Source organism: Xiphophorus hellerii, chromosome 2, assembly GCF_003331165.1.
Source record: "Xiphophorus hellerii strain 12219 chromosome 2, Xiphophorus_hellerii-4.1, whole genome shotgun sequence".
In the NCBI taxonomy this organism is placed as follows: Eukaryota; Metazoa; Chordata; class Actinopteri; order Cyprinodontiformes; family Poeciliidae; genus Xiphophorus; species Xiphophorus hellerii.
In genome coordinates, this window is record NC_045673.1 from 32,563,099 (window position 1) to 32,587,775 (window position 24,677).

Genomic DNA, 24,677 nt, shown 5'->3' on the forward strand with positions numbered 1-24,677 from the left:
CTGTCCAATTACTTCTCTGTTTAGCTGTTTCTCTCCTGCTGCCTTTAACTCCATACAGAAGTAGACAGAAAGTCCTGGAGAAGTGCTTCTGACTTCTTGGTGTTCCTGATTAACAGCTAGAAATACAGTACATCTGTAGCTATGCTATCATTGATCTAAAATGTTGTGAATTAACCTGTCAGAAGTTTACCATGACATTATCATCTAGGCTTCAATAAATTGTTTAATGGCAAAAGGCTGCACAATCTTCTCCCTGACGCCACTGGTCAGAGGGGACAGATATAATATATTTTTTAACCATTTGTCATAATTAACTGAATTCAACTGCATTGATTTAAGATTGCATTTGATTGTATGTAATTAAATTAGAATCTGTTGTATTGATTTGATTAAATAATTATTTACAACTGGAACAGTTTTTCTATTAAAGTGTCTTGAGACTGACAGTGACTTATTCCTAGAAAAATAAACTGAAAAAATAAGCATTCTTGTTACATTTCAGCCAACACTGGATTGCAAATGTGTTGAACTACACAAAATTTATTTTCAGCAACTGTGTGAAGGAAGAAAAATATCCCATTGCAGGAAACAGGAATTTAATGTTTTGCCTCATATCTTTATTTTGTGAGCAAACATTGCTTGTGATATGATTTCCTCACAGCAATGACTACACAACCACAAGAAGGCAGCAAGGGCCATTTATTTACTCCCGTCACAATTTAAACCCTTATAAGTTGAACTTGAGTTGGACGCCGCAGCTTAGGAAAGCAGCTCCACCCAGCATAGCACTGGCATGTGAAGTTCTCCACCCAGTTGCTGAGGTCGCTGGCAGATGGGAGACCGACGGCAACGTACTTCCCGCTTGCCTTTAGGATGCGGAAGGAGGAGGGGTTCAGGTGAAGGTAGTGAGCGGTGTTGTAGTTCTTCCTCACACAGCGGCCATTTCCCTTACACAGCAGCCTACTGCACAGCATGGCAGCCGCAGTCACATTGGCAACATATGGACTGAGCGTGGAGGACAGGTACTCAGACAGAGCCTGGCAGGAGGCCTACAAATTGAAGGAAGTTGAAGGATCAATGAGCACAATCATCTACATCTACTCATCCCTGAACCAATTCGTAACCTGATTTTGTACCTATTGACATTTTATCCCTTTCATACCTGTAAACACATCATCCCATTCCCATCAATTTTTCATTGTTTTTTAGTATTTTCAGGAATTGTGCAAATTATCTAAACAGTGTTTCTTCATGATGCCGCTTACAACTGTTCTTAGGTGCATTGGCCGGAGAAGTCGTTCAGTAGATGCGTAGTTCTGCCAGGTGTTTGCTAACTGCTGGCAATTAGCAAACATTGCTAATTGCTAAGTTAATCTTAAGATAATAAGATTATTATTATAATAATAATCTTATAATTATAAGATTATTATTATTATAATAATCTTATAATATTATTATTATTATTATTATTATAATCTTATTATTAAGATTATTATCATCTTATAATCTTCAACATTATAAGATAATGAAATGTTCAAAAAAGTCACATAATACACCCCTTTTAATGTTTTCAAGATGAAGAAAAACAGGCATCTGAGACCATCTTTAAATCCCTGTTAGTGCAATTGACATGGTGCCACCTATCAACCAGTCCAGTGGGTTTGTCAGCGACTGACCGATTGGTGGTCACAATTTGTTTTGAAGTGAAACATCCCTTACCTGGAGGTACTGAACCCGCTTTACCTTTGCTTCTCAACGAAGCTAAACTTAGCCTGAGTTACACAAAATACAGGATTGCTGATTTCACTGCCTAGTGGGAATACGCAGAATTGGTGGAGGTGAAGCAGTGAAGTGACCCTAGGCTTTAGATTTATGGCCTGAGCCAAAGGATGATTCTTCAATTCTTAAAATCTTGATTTAGATTCTGTATGACAGTAACTCATTTCATAAAATTGAGGAAAAAAAGATCACTCTAGTTTTCTAGCCACCAAACCATAGAAACTACTCAATTTAGGTTTGCTATGATTTGTAGATTTAATGTAGGAGCAAAATCCAGGCAGGAGCTTCAGATGATGTGTGATGCATGTTCTTTAATTAACAAAAGCTGAAAACTCACAAGTCTTGGGCAGAGAAGCAGCAAAACGGCAGGGAAAATATTAGAGGAAACAGCAAAGTGCAATGAAAGCAGACAACTATGTAAAAGGAGGAGGGGCTGATAACATGGGCTGCAGGCGAGGCAGGCAGGTCAAAGGGAACGTCAGGAGCAAAAAGCAGCAGGCTGAAGGGAGACAAACAAACACTAATGACGCCAAGAAGGAGGGAAAGCTTGAAACTAACAGACACAATAAAGGAAGACACTAATCTAAAAAAGCTAAATGTAAATGCACAAATAAAAGATAGGAATAAATAAACTGACACGAAAGAAAAAACTAATATGTATATAAATAAGGAAGCACAAACACGAATGCAATCCCAAAATTCAAATACCAGAGGGCCAATACAGGTTTAGAAAAATGTTTGTTTGACATTATATTAAAGTAAACGACAAACCACAAAAGACTAACTGGTGGTTGACTGCTTCACATAGATAAGAATACCTCAGTGTTTTTTCCACTACACTCTATCTAAAAGAGGAAGTGAAGACATTCTGATTATTGCTGACTAAAGCCTGGTCATCTGTGTTCCTGTTTAGATATTTCAACAGAGTTTTTGTGATCATGTCTGCAGATCAACCTAGAAACCTTCAGTGGTAGATCCTCTCCTCCTTTAGACAGACGGGACAGCTATTCAGTGTGTATGCCAGCATGTGAATTTTATATCAACACAGATTGTTCGTCAATGACTTCAGGCCTTGAAAGTTACCTTGCTGTTGTAGTCCCTGGTACCTCCCCAGATTACAACCCCAGAAGCACCCAGAGCTGCAGACTCTCCAAGGGTGTTAACAAGATCTGTCTGAAAGGACAAAAACACACAAGTGACAAATACATTTTCATACCAGATTCCTGTTTCCTGTCACTGTCTCATATTCACTATTATTTATATTCATTTGGATGTTGGACATTTGGAATTGACCTAAAATCCTCTGCTCATGTAAAGAAAGTATTGCATGTTAAACAAATAAGATGACTGGAAGCGTCCAGAACTCTGAACGATAATCTCATGGATTTCATGAGAACATCAGTGTCAGGATCTGTGTTTTCTGTGTTCATTTAGAGTTTTTTGTGTCCTTGAGTCTCTTCGTTGTCCTGTCCTCCCCTTGATTGTTCCCAGGTGTGTCTCGTTCTGTGATTACCCTCCCGTGTATTTAACTCCACCTGTGTTCCTTGTTCCTCGTCGGGTCCTCGTCAATGTCTAGTCTGTTCGTCGTCGGTGTGTCTCTGTGCGAGCTGCCGTGTCACTGGACTTATTTATTATTAAATCAACATTTTCATCTAACCTGGGTCCGCTGCCTCTGCCTCACCACCAACCCTCACCACGCTTCATGACAGAAGGACCCGACCAGACCGAAAGGTGAGGCTGCTATTATGGACCCAGCTGGAGTGCGGAGGCGGAGATCCGGCAGGGAGGACAGGGCGCTGGCTGACGCTCTCGCCGAGCTGCAGCGGGAGCTTTTCCGAGGGACAAGACTGGTGTTGGCGCCCCCCGGATTCGGCCCGCGTCGGTTCCTCCGTCCGGGTAGTCAGCGACGTGAGCCGCCGGTGGAGCCGGCCCCTCGTCGCTTTCCGGAGCCGCCACCTCCACGGTCAGCCCGGAGACAGCGACGTGAGCCGCCGGCAGACCCGGCCCCTCGTCGCTTTCCGGAGCCGCCACCTCCACGGTCAGCCCGGAGACAGCGACGTGAGCCGCCGGCAGACCCGGCCCCTCGTCGCTTTCCGGAGCCGCCACCTCCACGGTCAGCCCGGAGACAGCGACGTGAGCCGCCGGTGGACCCGGCCCCTCGTCGCCTTCCGGAGCTGTCACCCCCGCAGCCGGTTCCAAGGCTTCGCTGCGGCTCGCCCCCGCGGCCGGTTCCAAGGCTTCGCTGCGGCTCGCCCCCGCGGCCGGTTCCAAGGCTTCGCTGCGGCTCGCCTCCGCGGCCGGTTCCAAGGCTTTGCTGCGGCTCGCCTCCGCGGCCGGTTCCAAGGCTTCGCTCCGGCGCACCCGAGGCCGAGTCAGCCGGCGTTCCAGCCGGCGCACCCGAGGCCGAGTCAGCCGGCGTTCCAGCCGGCGCACCCGAGGCCGAGTCAGCCGGCGTTCCAGCCGGCGTTCCTTCCGAGACTCCCAGTGTTCCTTCCGAGACTCTCAGTGTTCCTTCCGAGACCCAGACCCCCAGCGCTCCGACTCAGACTCCCTGTGTTCCTCCAGAGACTCCCTGTGTTCCTACCGAGACCCAGACCCTCTACGTTCCTTCCGAGACCCCGACTCCCGAGACCCTCTACGTTCCTTCCGAGACCCCGACTCCCGAGACCCTCTACGTTCCCTCCGAGACCCCGACTCCCGAGACCCTCTGCGTTCCTCCTGAGACCCTGACCTCCAGCGTTCCTCCTGAGACCCTGACCTCCAGCGTTCCTCCTGAGACCCTGACCTCCAGCGTTCCTCCTGAGACCCTGACCTCCAGCGTTCCACCCGAGACCGAGACCCCCTGCGTTCCACCCGAGACCCTGACCCTCTGCGTTCCGACTCTGACCCTCTGCGTTCCACCTGAGACCCTGACCCTCTGCGTTCCACCCGAGACCCTGACCCTCTGCGTTCCGACCGAGACTCCCAGCGTTCCACCAGAGACCCTGCATCGGGGGGCTCGTCGTCGCCGTCTGTGGGCGGCCCCCGGGGCTCATCATCGCCACCTCCAGGGCCGCGGACGGCCGCTGGACCGCCTCCTGGGGTCCCGCCTCCGGGGTTCCCGCCTCCAGCGCCGCGGACGGCCGCCGGACCGCCTCTGTGGTTCCCGCCTCCAGCGCCGCGGACGGCCGCCGGACCGCCTCTGTGGTTCCCGCCTCCAGTGCCGCGGACGGCCGCCGGACTGCCTCCGTGGTTCCCGCCGCCGCGGACGACCGCCAGACCACCTCCGTGGTTCCCGCCTCCTTTGCCTCCGCCCACCCTGTGGGTAGTTTTTTGTTTGTTTTTGGACTCTTGGCCCTTCCTGTGTTTCCGCCCACAATGGTGGGTTGTTTTTTTTTGTTTTTCTGGACTCTGGCCCCCCATCCGGCGCCCCTCCGCCCACCCTTGTTGTGGTTTTTTTTTTTTGGGCGTCTGGTAGCCGCCCTTGAGGGGGGGGTACTGTCAGGATCTGTGTTTTCTGTGTTCATTTAGAGTTTTTTGTGTCCTTGAGTCTCTTCGTTGTCCTGTCCTCCCCTTGATTGTTCCCAGGTGTGTCTCGTTCTGTGATTACCCTCCCGTGTATTTAACTCCACCTGTGTTCCTTGTTCCTCGTCGGGTCCTCGTCAATGTCTAGTCTGTTCGTCGTCGGTGTGTCTCTGTGCGAGCTGCCGTGTCACTGGACTTATTTATTATTAAATCAACATTTTCATCTAACCTGGGTCCGCTGCCTCTGCCTCACCACCAACCCTCACCACGCTTCATGACAATCAGACTATGCTTCAAAAAAAAAAAAACGGCAATGTGATGTAAATCCTGTAAAACTGCTTACAAAACAGACTGGAAATGGATTATTGAGTCCACCAAAATACAACTCTAACAAATAACATTGGCTCTAAGGAAGTGGTAGTGTTAGCTAAGTGAATATTCCTGTAAGTTCACTGATGATGGCCCTAAGAAACTATGGAGAATATGAATTCTTCCTGCATAGCTGAGCCAAATGCAAGCTACCTGCAAAGAAATAAGACAAGAAAAAGGAAAGCTTTCTATTTCAGACATGATATCTTCCACTTTTATTGGCTTCCATTGTCAAAAGTCTTCAAATATATTTGCCTTTTATTTCAGTAGCATCATCTCACACTGAACATGTTAGAAAACATTTATTCTCAGCTCATTCATTAAGTGGAATTAAAATTTCACATACAGAAACAAAAGTGCCACGTTTCATTTGTACTAATAAAACCCTTTCATTGAATAATCCATGACTTCCTGTTTCTCTGGTGTTTAAAGAGTGTGGCAGACCCTTCAAAATAGGAAAAACAGATCTAAATGCCATTTAACTTAGATGTGTGTTGATCGTCATATGTCAGGAAAAAGCTACAATGCAACAGCTTATGGCCTTAATGTGCATATTTATGGTCAGAGCAATAAATAAAAACAGCCTGAATCATCTGAAAGTGAGGAAAACAGGAACCCAACTTTAGCTTAGCTTTAGCATACATGAGGGTTCACTGCTGGTCTGAAAACAGCAAATACAATCACACAAAAAAATGTTAATTGTTTTGAGTAAATTGTATTCACACTAAACAATGTAGCACTACATAAATTATGTAGTGATACATAATATATTTCTAATAAATCTTCATCACAATATCAGCATAATGTTAATATCGCAATGGAATGCTTGGAATGCAACCATTTTTTTGCATGTTTTCTAATATTTTGTGGACCTAATTAAAGGAGTAATTTGAAGAAGTTGCCTGTTTTATGTAGACACAACTGTCTTCATATGGTAGTTTTCCATTCTGAATAAATGTTCCCAAATGAAATGTGTTTTTATAAAATGTTCACTAATATTAAGCTGCTGCAAAAAAAGCAGAATTTATTTTAAGATTTTTAAACATCTCTGAACCAATAGTGCGGAGGGCCCTGTAATATGTTCTAGTCATAAATGATGAAAAACCTTTATTGACTTTTTTATTTATTGTGTCATTAGTGTGTTGGTGCTGAGAACCTGAGTACTAATCCCATAGGAAGTTCTGGGATTAGTACTCGGGGTTGAATGTAAACAATACAGAAGAAATGTTCAAAATGAATCACCTGAGTCTGAAACATTTGGGTCTGATCCCGGTACAGGGGTCTGGAGTAGACGTAGACAGGTGCAGTGTAGAGGTGTTTTGGCAGCGCTGCCACCCTCAGCGCCTCTTGGACACGATTACGGACATAGAGTGCGGCCAGGGGCGAGTTTCTCAAAGTCATATGGAGGTAGACGGATGGAAAGAGGGCGGTGCTTCGTTCCCACAGCCACAGCAGCTTGTTGTTCTGCTTCTGAGCTTTAGTGGAGCACCTCCCTGTGTATCCTGGCTTGTTCCATCCATAGTTGAAGCAATCAGGAAGCAGATAGAAGCCCCAGCGGCGGCTTGGACGTTTGCCGATGCCAATGCTGATAGTTTTTTCCATGAAGCGCCGCCCAGCTAGCTCAAACTGGCTCTTGGCTGTTTGGGAAATTTTCTTTGTTGTCAAAAAGGGAGCCAGGTGCAATGCATGAGTGATAGATAGCTTCTGATAGATATGTTTTGATCCCCAGTTTTGGTCCCACAGAGGGCGCCAGGATTCCCAGTCGATCACAGCCAGCCCAGGAGAGGAATCTTGGGAGATATAGCGATCTATTGTACGTTTGGCCTTAGCAAGATGCTCTGTCAAGTTCCCGTTTTGGGGGATACCACCTTTGTAGATCTTGTGCTTGATTATGTCGACTTTAGGATACAGGCCAAGGCGATCTTCATAAAAGATGGTAAGAAACTGACCTGGCACAGCAGAAGGCGTTGTCACTGCCTGGAAGGCAGCAGTATCCAGTGGAATTTCAAGCTGCTTGCATTGGTCAGTGGGGGCATTCCATATGACCACAAAGGGATGGTCACGAACTAGTGGTGGCTCAGTGGGTGGTAATGCAAGGACTGATATGATCATACAGAGGCCGAGACAGGAAAGAAAGGGCGAAGCCATCGTTATAGCACTGTGAGAAGACAAGAGGCAATACATATAATATCCAACAATACATATTGTTCTGCATTATATTGTACTGTATAACATTATATTTCAACAGGTAGCTTTATAGCTGTAATTTAACTCCCATCCTCCTATTTGCCAGAATGATTACTATTTCACTCTGCGCCACACCCTTCATGGAAACCCCATGTATGAAAGTGTATGAGGATTCTTCTGCATAATTCAGGTTTTTTTAAGGGCCACCAGAACTGTGACTGACACAAAGGATAATATAATTACTTGCAAGGATACATTGATCTTTGAAGTTTAGGTATTTTTTAAATGTGACCAATTTTTAATGTACTTACATTACATTTCTTATAAGAAAGTTAAGGTACTGGCTGACACGGAACCCTGACAGGCAGTCAGCTTGCTGTTGTCCCAGTGGGAGATTTAAGGACATGTTCTCTGGTTGGACAAACTTTCAACCTGACAGTTATGGGGGAATTTTTCTACCATAATCCAGAAGCACACATGTTCAGTCTGAAAGCAGGATTTCATGTCTGTTGTTCTCAAAACTTTTCATACTTTTGCTTACATGAGAGCAGAACTTCATGTCTTTCTTCTCAAAACTTGTAACGATTGCACTTGTTACTCTTTTGTTTTGGTTTGTAATACATGTTTATCCGCTAGGGGCACTGTTATGCGAGCAGTATATGTTTTTGCGTTGGTACTCTTCTTCTGCTCTTGTCCTGTTCGTGTGTTGTACTTGGCGGAATAAAGGGGTGCAAAGAAACAAGTTATTTTTACTGACTAACATTGGTAGCAGAGGATGGTTAGTAACTACAGAGTTTGAAGAACGAAAGCCTTACGAAAGCGGGAAGAATGAAGTCAACATTTGGACGAGAGTTACAGATTTGGAGAAGAAAAACCAAGCGCTTGCTGTTGCCCTGGGACTGTCTGGAAGAGCGCGGGACACGGCGATGGAAATTCCGGTAGACGATCTAAATAAAGACACTGGAATGACCACATTGTTCGCTAAACTAGATGACTTGTTCCTAAAAGAGGAAAAGGACAGGATCTATGAGGCGTACTCGGATTTTGACCGAGTCATAAAAGAAGTTAACGTGTCGATGGCGGACTTATTATTGATTTTGAGCAGCGTTACTCGCGCATGAAAAAATACAACATGGAGCTACCTGACGCAGTTTTGGCTTTTAAGCTTTTGGACACCGCGTGTTTGGATATAACAGACAGACAGTTGGCTTTAACGGCTTGCTCAGATGTAACATTTGCTTCTATGAAGTCCGCATTGAAGAGAATATTTGGCGAGAAAAGAGGTGCGACAGCAGAAGCCATTAGCCAGGAGTCCGTGTTTGCAACGGAGCAACGGCGACAAAAAGGCAAGTTCTGGCGGCAAAGTCCCCATCAGGAAACTACGCAGCCCGGTACAAACCCGCTGGATAAGAACGGACGACGGTCAAAATGTGCAGTGTGTCAAAGTACGTTTCACTGGGTTAAAAATTGTCCGCACAAAGCTGATAGTGTTAAAATTGCTGAGGATGCAAAAGACGAGGAAGAGTGCAATTTAACTCTATACACCAAAGAATCACCAACAGATGCAGAAATATTCATGACAGAATGTTTTGGCTCGGCAATAATAGACACTGCTTGCACCAGGACAGTTTGTGGACAAGAGTGACTGGACAACTACAGTACTGTACTACAAAAGAAAAGTGTGAAGATTATGAAAGAGACAGAAACACAAAGTCACAGGTCCGTCAAGTTTGGAGATGGAAAAATCGTCTATTCCATCAAAAAGGTAAAGATACCTGCTAAAATCGGCAACACAAAGAGTAATATAGAAACTGAAGTAGTACCTGCTAACATCCCGCTGCTTCTGAGTAAAGCCTCATTAAAAAGGGCAGGGACTGTTTTGGACATGGAAAGGGACAGTGCAGTGATGTTTAACCAGCCTGTCAAACTGGACTTTACTAGTTCAGGTCATTACTGTGTGAACATTGTGGACAGTGAACATAGAAATTTTATTCACTCTGATAAGCTATTAGAAGCTACTGAGAAAGAAATACTGACTGCAACAGACAAGATGAACACAAGTGAAAAGATGAAAGTTCTGGAGAAACTTCATAAGCAGTTTGGACACACCTCTGCTGATAAAATACAGAGACTTTTGACTAATTCTGGCAACAAGGACACAGAATGTGACAGCCTGCTAAAAAAGGTCGTGAACCAGTGTGAAGTGTGTCAAAAATATTGTAAGACCAAACCAAAACCTGCTGTCGGCTTACCGTTGGCATCTACATACAATGAAACAGTTGCTGTAGATCTGCACGAACTTGAACCTGGGGTTTGGTTATTGACCAGTTCACCCGTTTCAGTGCTGGTAGTGTCTTGACCACCAAGAGGTCTTCTGAAATAGTCAAACGTTTTATCCATGATTGGATCAGTGTGCATGGCCCACCACAAAAGTTGTTCAGTAATAATGGTGGTGAGTTTAATAACGAGGAAGTGAGAGACATGGCCGAGAACTTTAATATTGAAGTTAAGACAACACCTGCCTACAGTCCGTGGAGCAATGGACTGTTAGAGAGCCATAATCAAACTCTGACGGAGATCCTACTGAAAGTCAAAGCAAGTACTGGATGTGACTGGAGCACTGCCATGGACTGGGCCCTGATGGCAAAGAACTCTATGCAAAGTGTCCATGGATACAGCCCACATCAGCTGGTGTTCGGGCAGAATCCCAACCTGCCCTCTTTATTAATAGACAAAGTTCCAGCTCTAGAGGGCACCACCAGGAGCAAATGGGTTGCTAAGCACATTTCAGCCCTGCATGCTGCAAAAAAAGCTTTTACAGAAGCAGAATGTTCAGAAAAGATACGCAGAGCACTAAAGAAACAGCTGCGGCCCATAAACGAGCGATATGAAACTGGAGACAAAGTCTTTTACAAAAGAGTGGATTGTCCAGAATGGAAAGGACCGGGAGTGGTGCTTGGTCAAGATGGTGCAGTCGTTTTTGTTAGACACGGAGGCACCTGTGTCAGAGTGCATCAACTCAGATTGAGAAAAGTTACTCACAAGAATGAAGCGCCTGAGATTACCTGCAATGAGGAGAACATTCAAGGACAACATACAGTGGACATCATTGAAGAGAATGGAGGAGGAGACACTATTGCAGTAAATCCTGAGAATTATCCTTTGCCTGCTCCTGAAAATGCAGAGGCCATGAGACAGCAAACTGGGAACACCATCATAAAGACAGGTCAAATTGTGACATTCAGAAATGCAGAGGGTGTCTCACAAAAAGCCAAAGTGTTGGGCCGTGCCGGCAAAGCAACTGGGAAATACAAGAACTGGTTTAACTTGGAGCTGCTTGAGCCTGCAGGAGTGGCTAGCAACAGTGAATCAGCTGATCTGTCACAGTTGGAGGATCTTCACGTCCAGGCAGCTGATGAGGATACGGATTCGCACGAGGATGTTTTTGTGAGTAAGGACATGTTGTTTGATGAAGCAAAGGAAAATGAAATAAAAAGCTGGAAACAGGACCACATGTTTGAAGAAATTGAGGACAAAGGACAAAAGTGTGTCTCCACTCGTTGGGTGTGCACTCTGAAAGAGACTGAAAATGGAATAATACCAAAAGCAAGACTTGTTGCACGAGGATTTGAGGAGCTACAAGTTTCTGACCTACAAAAAGACTCTCCAACCTGTGCCTCAGAGTCACTGAGACTCCTGGTGGCAGTTATATGTCAAAAACAATTTTTACAAGGAATGCAACTGTCTAGAGACATTTTCATCAAACCTCCCCCAGAGGCCAATAGAACAGGTGTGCTTTGGAAACTGAGAAAATGTGTGTATGGTTTAGCTGATGCTTCACTGTATTGGTATAACAGGGTAAAAACCATCATGATTGAAGCAGGAGGCATCATGTCTAAGGTTGACCCTGCAGTTTTCTATTGGCTGGATGAGCACAAAAATGTAACTGGTGTACTTGCTTGTCATGTTGATGATTTTATATGGGGTGGATCACATATGTTTGCAGAGTCAGTCATACCTCACCTGAGGTCAAAGTTTAATATCGGCCGTGAAGCACACAATAGTTTTTCCTATGTGGGGGTAGATCTTGTTACTAAAGGAAAGAAGGTACAAATACACCAAGAAACATACATTCAGCACCTGCAGTCCATACACCTCTCACCCTCACGAGCAGCAGAGTCAGCTTCACCTCTCACTGAAAAGGAGACAGAGCAGCTCAGATCGAAGATAGGCCAACTTCTATGGGTGGCGAGACAGAGCAGGCCTGATGTCATGTTTGATGCTAGCGATTTAGCATCTCGTCTCAAACATGCTACAGTACAGACGAGTTGTGTGTAAGCTCAAGGCCAAGTCAGTTGAATTCAATTTTCAACACCTTGGGGAGGACAGGTGTTACATACAAGATGGTTACATTCACTGATGCATCCTTTGGAAATCTTTCAGATGGGGGTACTCAAGGTGAGCACTTCATCGTTTTGATGGGTGACAATGTTCTCTCCCATTTCATGGCAGTCAAAGAGAATTAAGAGAATTGTCAGAAGCACGCTGGCAGGTGAAACACTCACTATGTCTGAGGGGATTGATAATGCCATTTTTCTTTCCACACTCTTTTCTGAACTCAGTGCTGGTAGTACTGCTTGTCCTCCACCTATAATGTGTGTGACTGATAATTTCTCTCTTGTAGATGCATTTAAGTCAACTAAGTTTGTTGCAGAGAAAAGGTTACGCCTGGAAATCAGTTCAATTAAAGGGCTGATTCAAACTAAGAAAGTTGAAGTGTTGTGGTCTCAAACAAAAGACCAACTCACGGACTTTAACAAAGAAGGGAGCATCCACAACCTCACTTCTTAAGGCTCTTTATGAAGGACTTTGGATTCTTCAATAAATTCATTTACAAGTTGTTTCACATTCCATCATGTTGAAACTGTTCTAACAAAATCCTTAATGGATGTGCTATGTCATGAGTCTTAAAAATATATATATATATTTTTCTTTTAAGAAAAGTGGGAGATTGTTACTCTTTTGTTTTGGTTTGTAATACATTTTCATCCACTAGGGGCACTGTTATGCGAGCAGTATATGTTTTTGAGTTGGTACTCTTCTTCGGCTCTGGTCGTCTGTTTGTGTGTTGTACTTGGCGGAATAAAGGGGCGCAAAGAAACAAGTTATTTTTACTGACTAACAGCACTCAAACCTTTTCCTCGCGCTCAGACTTAGACTCTGCTCGGAGCAAATCTTTGCTTGCAAAACTCTCTGATTGCTTGGTGGAATTTCATACCGGGGTTCAACCCCCACTATGAAGGCTAATCGAGATTTTGTAGATCTTAAAAAGTTTTAATTATTCCCTCACATTGATTTAGATTATGCGACACAAGGTGGCAAAGACTGTTATTTATATGTAATTGTTTCACTCTGTCAAACGTAAGATAGCTCCTGTTCTTGTTTTGAAGGTTTCATAAAGACCTGATGTGAGGAAGAAGAGGATCTTTGCCACCTTATTCTCGTTTATGGAATAAATCTGTATATTTGCTCAATGGTTTCTACAGTCGAAAACAGTTTCACATTACAGTAATATTTTTTAGATGAATTATCACATAGTTGCCAAAGCTGCTCAAAAACATCAACATGAGATTCTGTAGCAATCAAAATGTTATTAAAAATTTCAAAAACAGAATAAATAACTTCTGTGTAAACCAAGTGAATCCTTTGTATTTTTCAATTATGTGATTCTGATTCCGCAGCTGTCCCTGAATCGGCTGGAGTACGTTCAAGTGCATCAATTTACGCTAAAGAGCCACAAAAACATTTCCCACACAAAAAAAGTACGTAAAAACACCAAAAAGAAAATTCTGTCCATTGCAGATTTATGTTTTTGAATTTCCATTTTGCATCATTAGAAAGTGATCGCCTGAACACTCGCGGTGGTTGATTAGCTAACTTAAACACCTGCACTTCTGCTTATCTGTCAGAGAATTTATGAGGGTCGCCTTATTTTTGTGTCAATTGAACCGAAATACTCCGGACTGCGCAGCAAGAGTACATGGTAAGGTGATGAAAGTTAAGCTAGCATAATTAACCCACTCCTCACTAGTGATGTCAGTAACCACTTTTTTAAATAACGAGTAATTTAATGCGTTGCTTTTTTAAATCCAGTAATCAGACCAAATGTACTTATCCAAATCCCTGTGCGTTACTATTTTCTTTTGTAATTTATTTCCTCTACGCGTCTCGGGGAGCAGCGACCGAAACATAAACAATGGAGGGAAGGAGATGTGAATTTTGTTTCTGGAAAAACAGGAACTATTTTTGAGTTTCTGTGGCCAAGTCCGATTATTATAAGCGCCTTTAGATTTTTTTTTCTAAAGTCGCTTGCAAATTTAATGAGTCGCGAGTTGCAGTTTTTTGGGCTTGTTTTTGAACGTGAAGTTGCTTATTTGGGCTTGAAAATAAATCCCCAGATGTCGTAAACGACATCCAGGTCGTTTATGTCAGGCTCTCACCGTCCATCATTTCCCGGATGTTCCGTCCTGCTGTGTCTAACCCTAATACGGCGAGTGACTGAGGGTCACTGCACGTAACACAAACCCTGTAAATTCTAGACACTAACAGGTACCATAGAAATGCACAAAAATCCGTGAGGGACGGCGGAGTCCCTGCTCGAAATTCCATGAAAGAGGTGTATGGAGCCTTGTGCCAGAAGCCCATTGAAATGCTGTCTACATCGTTTTAAACTGTGTGATTGTGAGCATGAGTGGGAATAAAAATAGCAACAGGTATTTTGTTCCATACAGTAGGAGTGTAACAGGTAAACCTTTTATGGATGCAAACTCGACGAAAAACCTAGGATTAGGATTGTATTTGAAACGTAATCATTTACAAATTTATTGATGGAACTTGACTTAATGTCATGTTTTGATTGGTGATTCTATGTTGCATTGTGTTTCTGTGTTTGATATGATGTAAAGCACTTTGAAATGCCTTGCTGCTGAAATGTGCTATACAAATAAAATTTGATTGAGTGATTGATAATATATTTGCTCCGAATGACGTCGAGCTTCACGTTGAGCTCCAGAAAACTGCAAACATCTAGACTAACATAAACAGCGCAATAAACGTGAAAACAGCCATAAATGAACGTGTCCGTAGAGTTGTGCAGCTAAGCGCCATTATAATTATTAATATTAAGATAAGTATCACAAAACTGTGCAGTCATCTGAGTTGTGAGATCTGGAGAGGGATGAGGACTATCACCAGGTTCAGGTCAGCAGGTTGTGGAGCGGTTGAAGGCAACATTGACAGAGCCAATGAACTCAATCTGTTTTTCAACAGATTTGACACTCCGGCCCCTGAACCTCCTGCTCACACTCCCATCAATGCTACTGCTACTGTCCAACAACTCTCCCCTCCCAGTGGAGCTGGACTGTATGACAGTGGTGTCAGGAAGAAGGATCCTGTCCAAGATGCAGGCCATCTTGGACAACGAGTCTCATCCACTTCATGCTTGCTGGCCGGATACAGGAGCACCGTCAGCCAGACTCATTTTGCCAAAGTGAACCACAGAGAGCCACAGACAGTCATTTCTGCCTGTTGCCATCAGGCTTTACAATGCCCAAGTCTATGCTAATTGATTAACATTTTCTCTGCACTCATTATAGGTTATTTATTGATTAATATATTTGTATGTGATTGCTTGTTACTTCTTTATTTATGTATGTATTTATTTATATATAGTCATTTTGAATTCATCACTCTTAGGTATATATATTTTTTATAAACTTAGTATTTATTACCTCAGATGGAGTAGCTTTCAACAAATAAGCAACTTCCCCTTGTGGATCAATAAAGTATATTCTATTCTATTTTTTTTTTTAAATTAAAGCATTTTATTGACCTATGAAATGTGATCCCTTTGGACCTTGTTATCTTGCTGTCATAGTGTTGACAATTAACATCAAAATTGTGCATCCCTTTTACAGATTCTTTGCTTGATTGTGCCATTTCTACCGGCACCGACATACCTGACTCCTGGGGCTCTTTGCAGGTCAGCTTCGGCGTTCAGGGAAAAGTGACTCGGTCGTTTCGGTCTATTAAAAATGTCACTTTTCACTCGGTGTTTGCAGGGCTTGTCCAAGGTAACAATTAATGATGTACATCAATCCGAAGCTCCAACAAGTAGCTGGAGAAAGGTTTTAAGATGTTCGCCTTGTTATACATCCATGGATACGGAGTTTTACTTTCTCTAAACCAGGGGTCACCAACACGGTGCCCGCGGGCCCCCGGTCGCCCGAGGAGACCTTGTCAGTCGCCCGCAGAGCAAGTTCTAAAAATAGCCATTGTCATTAGGGAGCACTGCCAACAAAATTATTTAATTTAATGTTTTTACATTGAATTAATAACATTTGTTTATATTAGAATTTAAAAAAAAAAAAAATGCTAAAATTAATTGCTTTATGCATAAATTTTTTTTCTATGGTTAAAGTTCAGAACTGCGCAGACGCCTGCAGGATTTTATCGGAGGGCAGCAGCGCCTGCAGCTGTACGGCTGCACCCAACTCTGCCTACCTTAAGATTTTCCTTGAAGTAAAAAAAGAAAATAATAATTTCTGAAAGTTTTATTATCGAACCCTCTTTACAATTCACAAAATTGTGGAGAAAAAAAAAAAGATCTTATGTGTCAAAACATCTTGTACGTAGCGCACGTCTGAGTCTGTGGGGGGAGGGGAAGGGCACGCCAAAGCTTAAATCTGATTGGTCAGTTTGCTTTTGTTTATTTTGCGGCTTGGCGCTTTTTCTGTAAGATAAAAATGAATGACAGGAGTTTGAACCTCCCGTAGCTCTAAGAGCGGTCGTTTGGATCCCGGCGGAGCTTTTTATAGTGTCGGTTCTGGCGGGTCGTCGGTTTCTGAGCTTCTTTGACGTTTCCCGAACTGGAGAGCTGATGGTCACCTGTCGGCTGATATCTGCCGCTCTTCCTGAGCGTCGCGCTAAGACTGCGAGTTAAACAATTTAATCTAGTCGAAACGTTCCCCAAAAGAGTAGAAATTAAGCAAACATTGTTGCTTCACCTTCTGCTCCTTTAGACGTCTGACACCACCTGAACCTGGGAATCAACATCCTCCTCTTTCCGTGGATCACACGGGTCGGCTTCGCTTCCATGTCTTTATTATTTAGCATCGTTTGTGTAAAACGAAAAAAAGGCTGTGCTGCTTTAGTGGTTTAGGTTTGTGCGGCTTTTGTGCGACGCCACATGATGAGCGTTGGAGAGGTGGTTGTGCTCTTGCAGGTCAGGTGCAGTGATACTTTTGTACGTACCTTCCAATCTGTCGGACAGTTTTTTTTCCGACATCTGCTGGTGTCAGCCAGCTGGTGACCCGTCAGCTTTTAAGTTTGTGAAACCACAAAAAAAGCTAATAAACCGGCGACACGCCAGAACTGCACACTGTAAAAAGTTCAGGTGGGATCTTAGAACTATGGGAGATTCAAACTCCACTCATCATTTTTAGCTCACAGAAAAAGCAAACTGACCAATCAGATTTAGGCTTTCGCGTGCCCTTTGACCCCCACAGACTCACACTGATGTGGGCTACATACAAGATGTTTTGGCACAAAATAACTTTTTCTTCTCTCCACAATTTTGTTAATAGTAAAGAGGGTTGGATAATAAAAAAATACAATAACGTTTCTTTTTTTTATTTAAAGGAAAATCTGTACAGCTGCACCAATCCAGACTCTTCAGTCACTTGTGGGCAATTTAGAATCACACAGAAAAGCTCCAAAAGGGAATCAAACTGAAAACTCTGAACTAAGAATTTCTGATCACATAATAGTAATTAACCATAGCTGCATGGTAAATTATTACTGCTAACTATTGTCAGTAGTCCCTAACATTAATATGATCAGGCAGCATGCAATCATATGTCCATATACTCTTATTATAATGGCTGAGCCAAGAAAATTTATGTCTGTATCAAACAAGTAGCCCTTCGTGTTACTCTGTACCCGTGAAGTAGCTCCCAGTCTCAAAAAGGTTGGTGACCCCTGCTCTAAACTTTGTGTCTAACATTAGCTTTAGCTTATGCTAGTAGGCAATATTCTCTGACATTTTTCTTGTAAAAATGTGCTATTTAAGTATCTAAACATTTTTAACCCATTCTAATGGACAATGCTTTTACCTTATTTTATACTTATTTTCTAGTATATTGTGTGTGTTTATTGCTGTTAGTGTCAAACAGACCAAGTAACGGGGAGGTTTTGCTTCCGAAGGCTCATAGCTTAACAGTAGAGCAGTTCTAGTTCAGCTGACTGTTCAGGTTCAAAGTTGTTGCTTTTAGGAAAATATGGCCGTGTTCCTTAAGGTCTCCGTGTTAGTTCGTTTTATTACTTTTGCATGCTTCTTGTGAAGAGCTCAATATTACGGTGTTTACAGCAGTACAGGTGGATCAGTTGCTCGGCTGTCTGGCTCTGGTCTGCTCACTCGTTTTCATAAACTCTCTTTCAGGCTGAATAATACAGAATTTATTCCATGGAAATAACACAGGAGGCTCCTTTGCCTTCTTCTTTAGGCTGAAGAAGTTGATCCGGAGTGAAGTGAAGGCTGAAAATGTTGCTGTGCGGCGTTAGCTTTAACTGGTAGCGACGAATATTTTCAAGCCCAAAAAAACCCATAGGAAGCAATAGCACATGTGGCGCACTGCCTCACCTAGTAAGTCAAGTGATGTCCAGTCCACTAATATAGATCACTGAGGACTTGCCATTTATGTTTTACAAAGGAACTTTAAAAAGCATTAACTGGCTGTTAGGCTTTACTGCGCAGCTGCTGCCGAGTTACTGTCAGCAGTGGATGCAGGCACATAAAAACCACAGTGCAAGAAATATTGGTGGGACTGTCCTCTTCAGTCCAAAGTTGGTGTGGATATGTCCACACCAGTTCTTCAGGAAGTTACGCCTATGATGTTAGGGAATAATTAAATTTTTTTATATATTATGTGTTTAGTGTCATTAGATTTACAAAATCTCGGTTAGCCTTCATAGCGGGGGCTGAACCCTGGTATTACACCAAGCAAGCACTATAGCTAATATTAGCTGTTATTTTGCCGGTGGACATAAATACAGTATACAGTGACCCCTCGTTTTTCGCGGGGCTTACGGTCCAAAAAGAACCCGTGATAGGCGAAATCTGCTAAGTAGGAACCTTTTTTTTTTTTTTACAATTATTATATAATAAAATACTCCATAGTACATTGAAATCAAACAACAAAACCTTTTTACAGGCCCAAACATTTGTTTAACAAATAAAAAGTACTGTATAAACTTTTTTCTTTTTTTTTTTTTTACAAATAACTACTGTACTGTAAAATAATAATTTTAATAAGAACAGAAGGCGGATTGTGCCCGAATTGCGGAGATCAGCGCCGCCCCACCGCGACCCGAGTCATTGGATTAGAATGGGAGAAAATAAAAAATGATTATGAAAAAAAATACAAAGTACAGTAGTAAATAGTGACTCCCGTGTATTACACTGCTCTTCTGACTGAGCCGCTGCATCCTGACTCCGCTCTGTAGCGGGTTTTTTTTCTTCTAAAGCCCGCGGTGCAGGTGTGTTTTTTCGAGAGAACATGGTTATCGGTAGTTGTTGTCGCTCTTTTTTCTTCTGGCCAAAAAGATTCTTATAAACCGACATGCCACCATCGATTATGTTAAATTTGGCAAGCTGTTTTACGTACGTGTACATATTACCCGCAAAGTTATTGACACACAGGTAGTGTTAGGTTGGGGTTCCTTTTCCTGTTTTATTTTGTTTTCTTTTCCTCTTCTGTCCTGGGTTTTTTCTGGGAAGCTGCGTTTCCTTTAACAGCCATCAGATGTCACCAGTGAGCGGAGCCCCTGGAGAAGTGTGGCGGCCAACCTGTAGACGCACCTGTGTCTAATTGTCGAGAGCTGCGGAGGTGCTTCATAAGGACAGCCTAGCTGACACTCCAGTGCCTGAGTGTTTGCCTTCACTGGTAGACGTTTTTCTTAGGAAGAAGCCTTCTATGATCGCTCCCTGTGTTCTGATCGCTCCTTGTGTTCTCCCCGTCAGATTTCCTTGTGACCGCCCTGTGACTCCTGGATGTGGACAAGCGCTTCCTCCTGGATTTCCTTGTGTTCTTCACGACGCCATTGGTATTACCAATCGGTTGCCTTCCTCCGTGCACTTACCTCCCTGGTCCCTCTCCGTGAATCCTCTGTGCCTCGCCACCGGCTGAGCCTGCCAGCCTTTCGTGTTCCGGGGGCTAACTGTCGAAACTCCGCTCGGAAGCCAGCTCACCCTGCTCTCCAGCTGCAAGGCTTACCTGCTCGCTCTCCGACGGTGACTCACTTCTCCAGCCGCCACCATCGACAATACTAACCTCCGCATTCAAGTAAGCGTCCTACGAAAGATTCTCAGAATTATTCCATTTGACCCATCCCGTGTCTCACTCCGCTTTTTCTCATATACAGTCTGACGACCAGTTTCCTCCAGTCCCAGGTTCCAGAACTATTTCCCCTGACCCCTATTCCTTTCACCAAAATAAATATTATTGTTGTTTCATATCGCTCCTCTTGGTGTGTTCTTGCATGTGGGTAACCCGGCTATCACCCACCATGACAGGCAGAGAGACTGTTTAGCCAATCAGAATGCAGAACACAATGCACGATGCAAATCCGTGAAGCAGCGAGAACGTGAAAGGTGAACCGCTGATGAAACGTCATCCCCCGAGATCTCATGTAATAGTCCGTTGAAATGAACAAAAATCTCTGGCAGTGGCAGTGCTGAGGCTTCTGCTACAATCCATAACAGCCACACAGGCACACCCTCTAGAACACATGTGTCAAACTCAAGGCCCGCGGGCCACATGTGGCCCGCTACGTCATTTTATGTGGCCCTCTCCCCCCTACCACCGTTTTACAGCCCCATTGATTGACTTAAAATAAGTTTTGAGTACGAATTGACTACAAACTACATCTCCCATAATGCCTTCCGATTCTTACCAGCCAACATTACGGCTTCTCGCCACTAGAGTGCAGCAGAGTCACCTCAAGCTGATTATTAATTTTCCCAGCGAATAAAACTGAAACATCGACAAGCTAACAAGCTAACGAGCGAAGTTCCGTGATGTTTCAATCGAGGACTTTTACCGTCTCCTGCCCCCTGATTTGATGCCACAGCTTCGACTCCACGCAGCTCGTGTTTTTTGTCCATGTTTGGAAGCACCTATCTGTGCGAACAGATGTTTTCAATAATGAATTTAAACAAGACCAAGCACAGATCGCGCATTACTGACGAAAACCTACACGCCGTTTTGCGGATTTCCACAGAATAGAACTAAAACCAGACATCGACGAACTGACCAGGGGGAAACATTGGTAAGCACGAACAAACTAAATTTAAATAGAATGAATGTAAAACCAAAACTCAGTATACTGGATTATGTATATAGTTTATTGATTTAGCTTGTTTTGTGTTTATTTACAGAACACAACACAATGAGGATGTGTGTGAGTTGGTGACAGGGTGAAGAGGGATCAGCGTTGTGTTCAAGGACAGGCAACATCACCTCATTGTTTTGTTCTTATGTGAAATACATGTTCGTTGTGTAATAAATAACGAAAAAGTTTTGTGAATGACGTTGAGAGTTAATATCAAAACTTGTTTTTTATTCTTTGTCTGCTTATCTTTAAAGCAGACAAAGATTAATTTTCCCAGCGAATAAAACTGAAACATCGACAAGCTAACAAGCTAAAGAGCGAAGTTTAGCTGAGCAGTTTAAAAATACTGAGCATATTTTTAAACTGAGCAGTTTAAAAATATTGTAATTTTTAAACTGAGCAGTAATTTTACATCCATGCAAACTCAAATGTAATATTTAAAACTTGAATACATAAAATCAGTTATTTAACAATATGAGGTGTTGTTTAATTTATTTTTAACATTGTATTTTCATACGTTTATGCTAGGGTTGCCCAAGTCTAGTTTTCCAGACCTATCACTCTGCAACTTTAGATGCGTTCCTTCTCTAACACACCTGGATCATTGACTCATTCATAGCCCTCTACAGAACTGAGTTGCTGCTAATGAGGGAAGTCAACTGTTTGTCTGGGGTATGTTTTAGCAGGGACACATCTAAAAGTTGCAGTCTGGAGGACTGCACTTGGGCATTCCTGATTTATACCGTCAATGTGGCCCATTGAGGGTGGCCAATATGCTGAAGTGGCCCTTGGTGAAATTGACTTTGACACCCCTGCTCTAGAAGGAACCAAACACACAGCACAGCACTTTCATTCTATTGGCTGAGAGGTTGCTAGGCAACTGTGCCAAAAAGGCAGTTCAATGTTTTGTAAGCGAGCAGAGACTAAGTCTGATCATGAGAAGTTTTGAGTACAAGTATTACAAGATTTGAGACGAAAGACATGAAGTTCTGCTCTCAAAATAAAAATGTAAGCAATAGTAGTAAAAGTTTTGAGAACAGAAATCCTGCTTTCAGACTGAACATGTGTGCTCTTGGATTATGGCAGATAAATTTCCCCATAGACAAAGGTCCAGCTTAAACAGAATCATTGCTTGACTGTTCATTGTTACATGCATTTCTACAGAACCCTTCAAAAAGGTAATATTAGCCTTAGTATGAGCAATAGATTACATTACACAGTAATATGTGCAATGTAATATGTGATACGTTGCACAAATAACATTCTTAGTTTACATAACAGAATAAAAGTCAAAGAAGTACTTTTGTTTTGATAAACTGAACAGCTGAGACTTTCTGTTACATTAGTTCTTTGTTAAATGTTTTAGGAAAACATGGCAATACTTTTAATCAATTCAAACATCGTGCCTCATCAGAGGATTAGAGTATTAGTTTAAACAAGATAATAATGCCGAGTTAAAATGTAGTGCTAATAACATCACCTTGTTATTTGAGAAAATTACGTTTGGATCTCAATATAGAATGTTGAAGCTGAAGAATATTATGATATTAATGAGATATTACAGGTTAAAGAAACATTATTAAAATGTCTTATTTGTTTTTGTGCCTTTGTCATCTGTCCAGACAAATATTGTTCAGGTTACTTCAAAGGTTAACCCTACCTATTCTTTTCTTGCTTACTAAAGAGGTGAAAAAACATACCAATATGCATAACATGTTAAGTAATTAAATAAAAATGAAAATACTTTCTATAGAATTAATGTTTAAATATATATAATATAAATAATATATAAATATTTCTCTTCAGAGGTCAAAAGTCCTACCTGCTGCTCTCTTGAATTAACAGTCAAGATCTGTCAAGCATTTCTTAAGTACGTGAAGAAACTTCACGGACTTAAGAATCACATTTGATGATTTGTTAAGTCATGTTTGAGCGGAAGTGGTTTCTTCTTCTGGGTTTATCTGATGGAGGTTGTGCTGCCTGTCATCATCTCATGTTTGAGAAGAACCTGGCTCAGTGGAGTGTGATGAGGTGGCTATTTACAAAAAACTGCAACAACACAGGTAAACAGGAAAACTTTGAGAAAAACCTGTGTATATTAAAAGTATGTTATTCTTATTTTGTATATGTTAAAAATAAACTCTGAAACAGAACTGCAGGTGAGCTAGAGTCTTCCTTCAGGTCTTAGGTGCCACTCTATTCCCAAATTCTGTTTATTCCCTTTTGGATCTCTTGACACCAAAGTATCAGTAGTGTGACTCAATCAAAAAGGCTGTAAAACGGACAATACAGCATTCAGTATCTGGGTAACCCACAGTTGCACTTAAATTGTGCTGGCTTTATACTGGTCCAATTTTTGATATGCCACTGTCAGCATAAAAGGTTTGACAGAAAACTCAGCATTTTGTCATCCAGGTAGAAGCATGTCCACTGCAGCTCATAAACTAAGAATCAGCAGTTTCTTAAGGCTTGGTAGACAAAATGCTGCTGCCTTTCTCATGCTTACAGTTAAATTGATGTCTTCAGTTGGGGCTGCACAGTGGCGCAGTTGGTAGCACTGTTGCCTTGCAGTCCTGGTTTCGATTCCCGGCCCGGGGTCTTTCTGCATGGAGTTTGCATGTTCTCCCTGTGTATGATGGCTTCTCTCCTGGTACTCCGGCTTCCTCCCACAGTCCAAAACATGACAGTTACGTTAACTGATCTCTCTAAATTCTCCCTAGGTGTATGTGTGTGTGTGCATGGTTGTTTGTCCTGTCTGTCTCTGTGTTGCTCTGCGACAGACTGGCGACCTGTCCAGGTGACCCTGCCTCTCACCCGGAACGTTAGCTGGATGGATGGATGGATGGATGGATGGATGATGTCTTAATAGAATAGAATAGAATAGAATTCAACTTTATTGTCATTGCACTGTCACAAGTACAAGCAACAAGATGTAGTTTGCATCTATCCAGAAGTGCTCTACGAGATATAAATATTTATTTACAGATGTACAAGACTATGTATGTATGGGCTATAAGGGGTTATAGCAAAGCGATATACATATTGTGTATAAATATAAATATGGGAGCTATATGCACAGGTTATACAGAATATACAAGAATGTTAGGGAATGGATTATATATGTATATAATATAATACAAGATAAATAATGGCAGATAAATTTACAGGTTGTATGTGTGTGTGAAGAAAACAGTCGGTGATGTGTGTGTGTGTGTGTGAGGATAGTCCATATGTTATTGTTGTATGAGAGGATAGGGGAGTACAGTCCTTATAGTTTATGTTTTATGTCAGGAGGCGTTCAAAAGCGTGACAGCTGTGGGAAAGAAGCTGTTCCGGTGCCTGGTGGTTCTGGTCCGTAGGCTTCTGTAGCGCCTCCCAGAGGGCAGGAG

At 42.6% G+C, this 24,677-nt stretch overlaps 1 protein-coding gene and 1 long non-coding RNA gene across 2 annotated transcripts; one reads left to right on the forward strand and one right to left on the reverse strand.

Moving 5' to 3' along the window:
• Positions 1–520: 520 nt before the first annotated feature.
• Positions 521–23,200, reverse strand: spam1 (sperm adhesion molecule 1). The gene is made up of 4 exons (XM_032549762.1): positions 23,111–23,200; positions 6,895–7,810; positions 2,863–2,952; positions 521–1,049 (listed from the first exon to the last, which is right to left on the reverse strand). Exons 2-4 carry the CDS (start codon positions 7,798–7,800, stop codon positions 720–722), a joined length of 1,326 nt encoding a protein of 441 aa, XP_032405653.1. The 5' UTR covers positions 7,801–7,810; positions 23,111–23,200; the 3' UTR covers positions 521–719.
• On the forward strand, positions 19,603–20,410 carry LOC116710626 (uncharacterized). Its single transcript, XR_004337111.1, has 2 exons — positions 19,603–19,841; positions 19,919–20,410. It is a non-coding gene; the product is annotated as an uncharacterized LOC116710626 (long non-coding RNA).
• Positions 23,201–24,677: the final 1,477 nt, after the last annotated feature.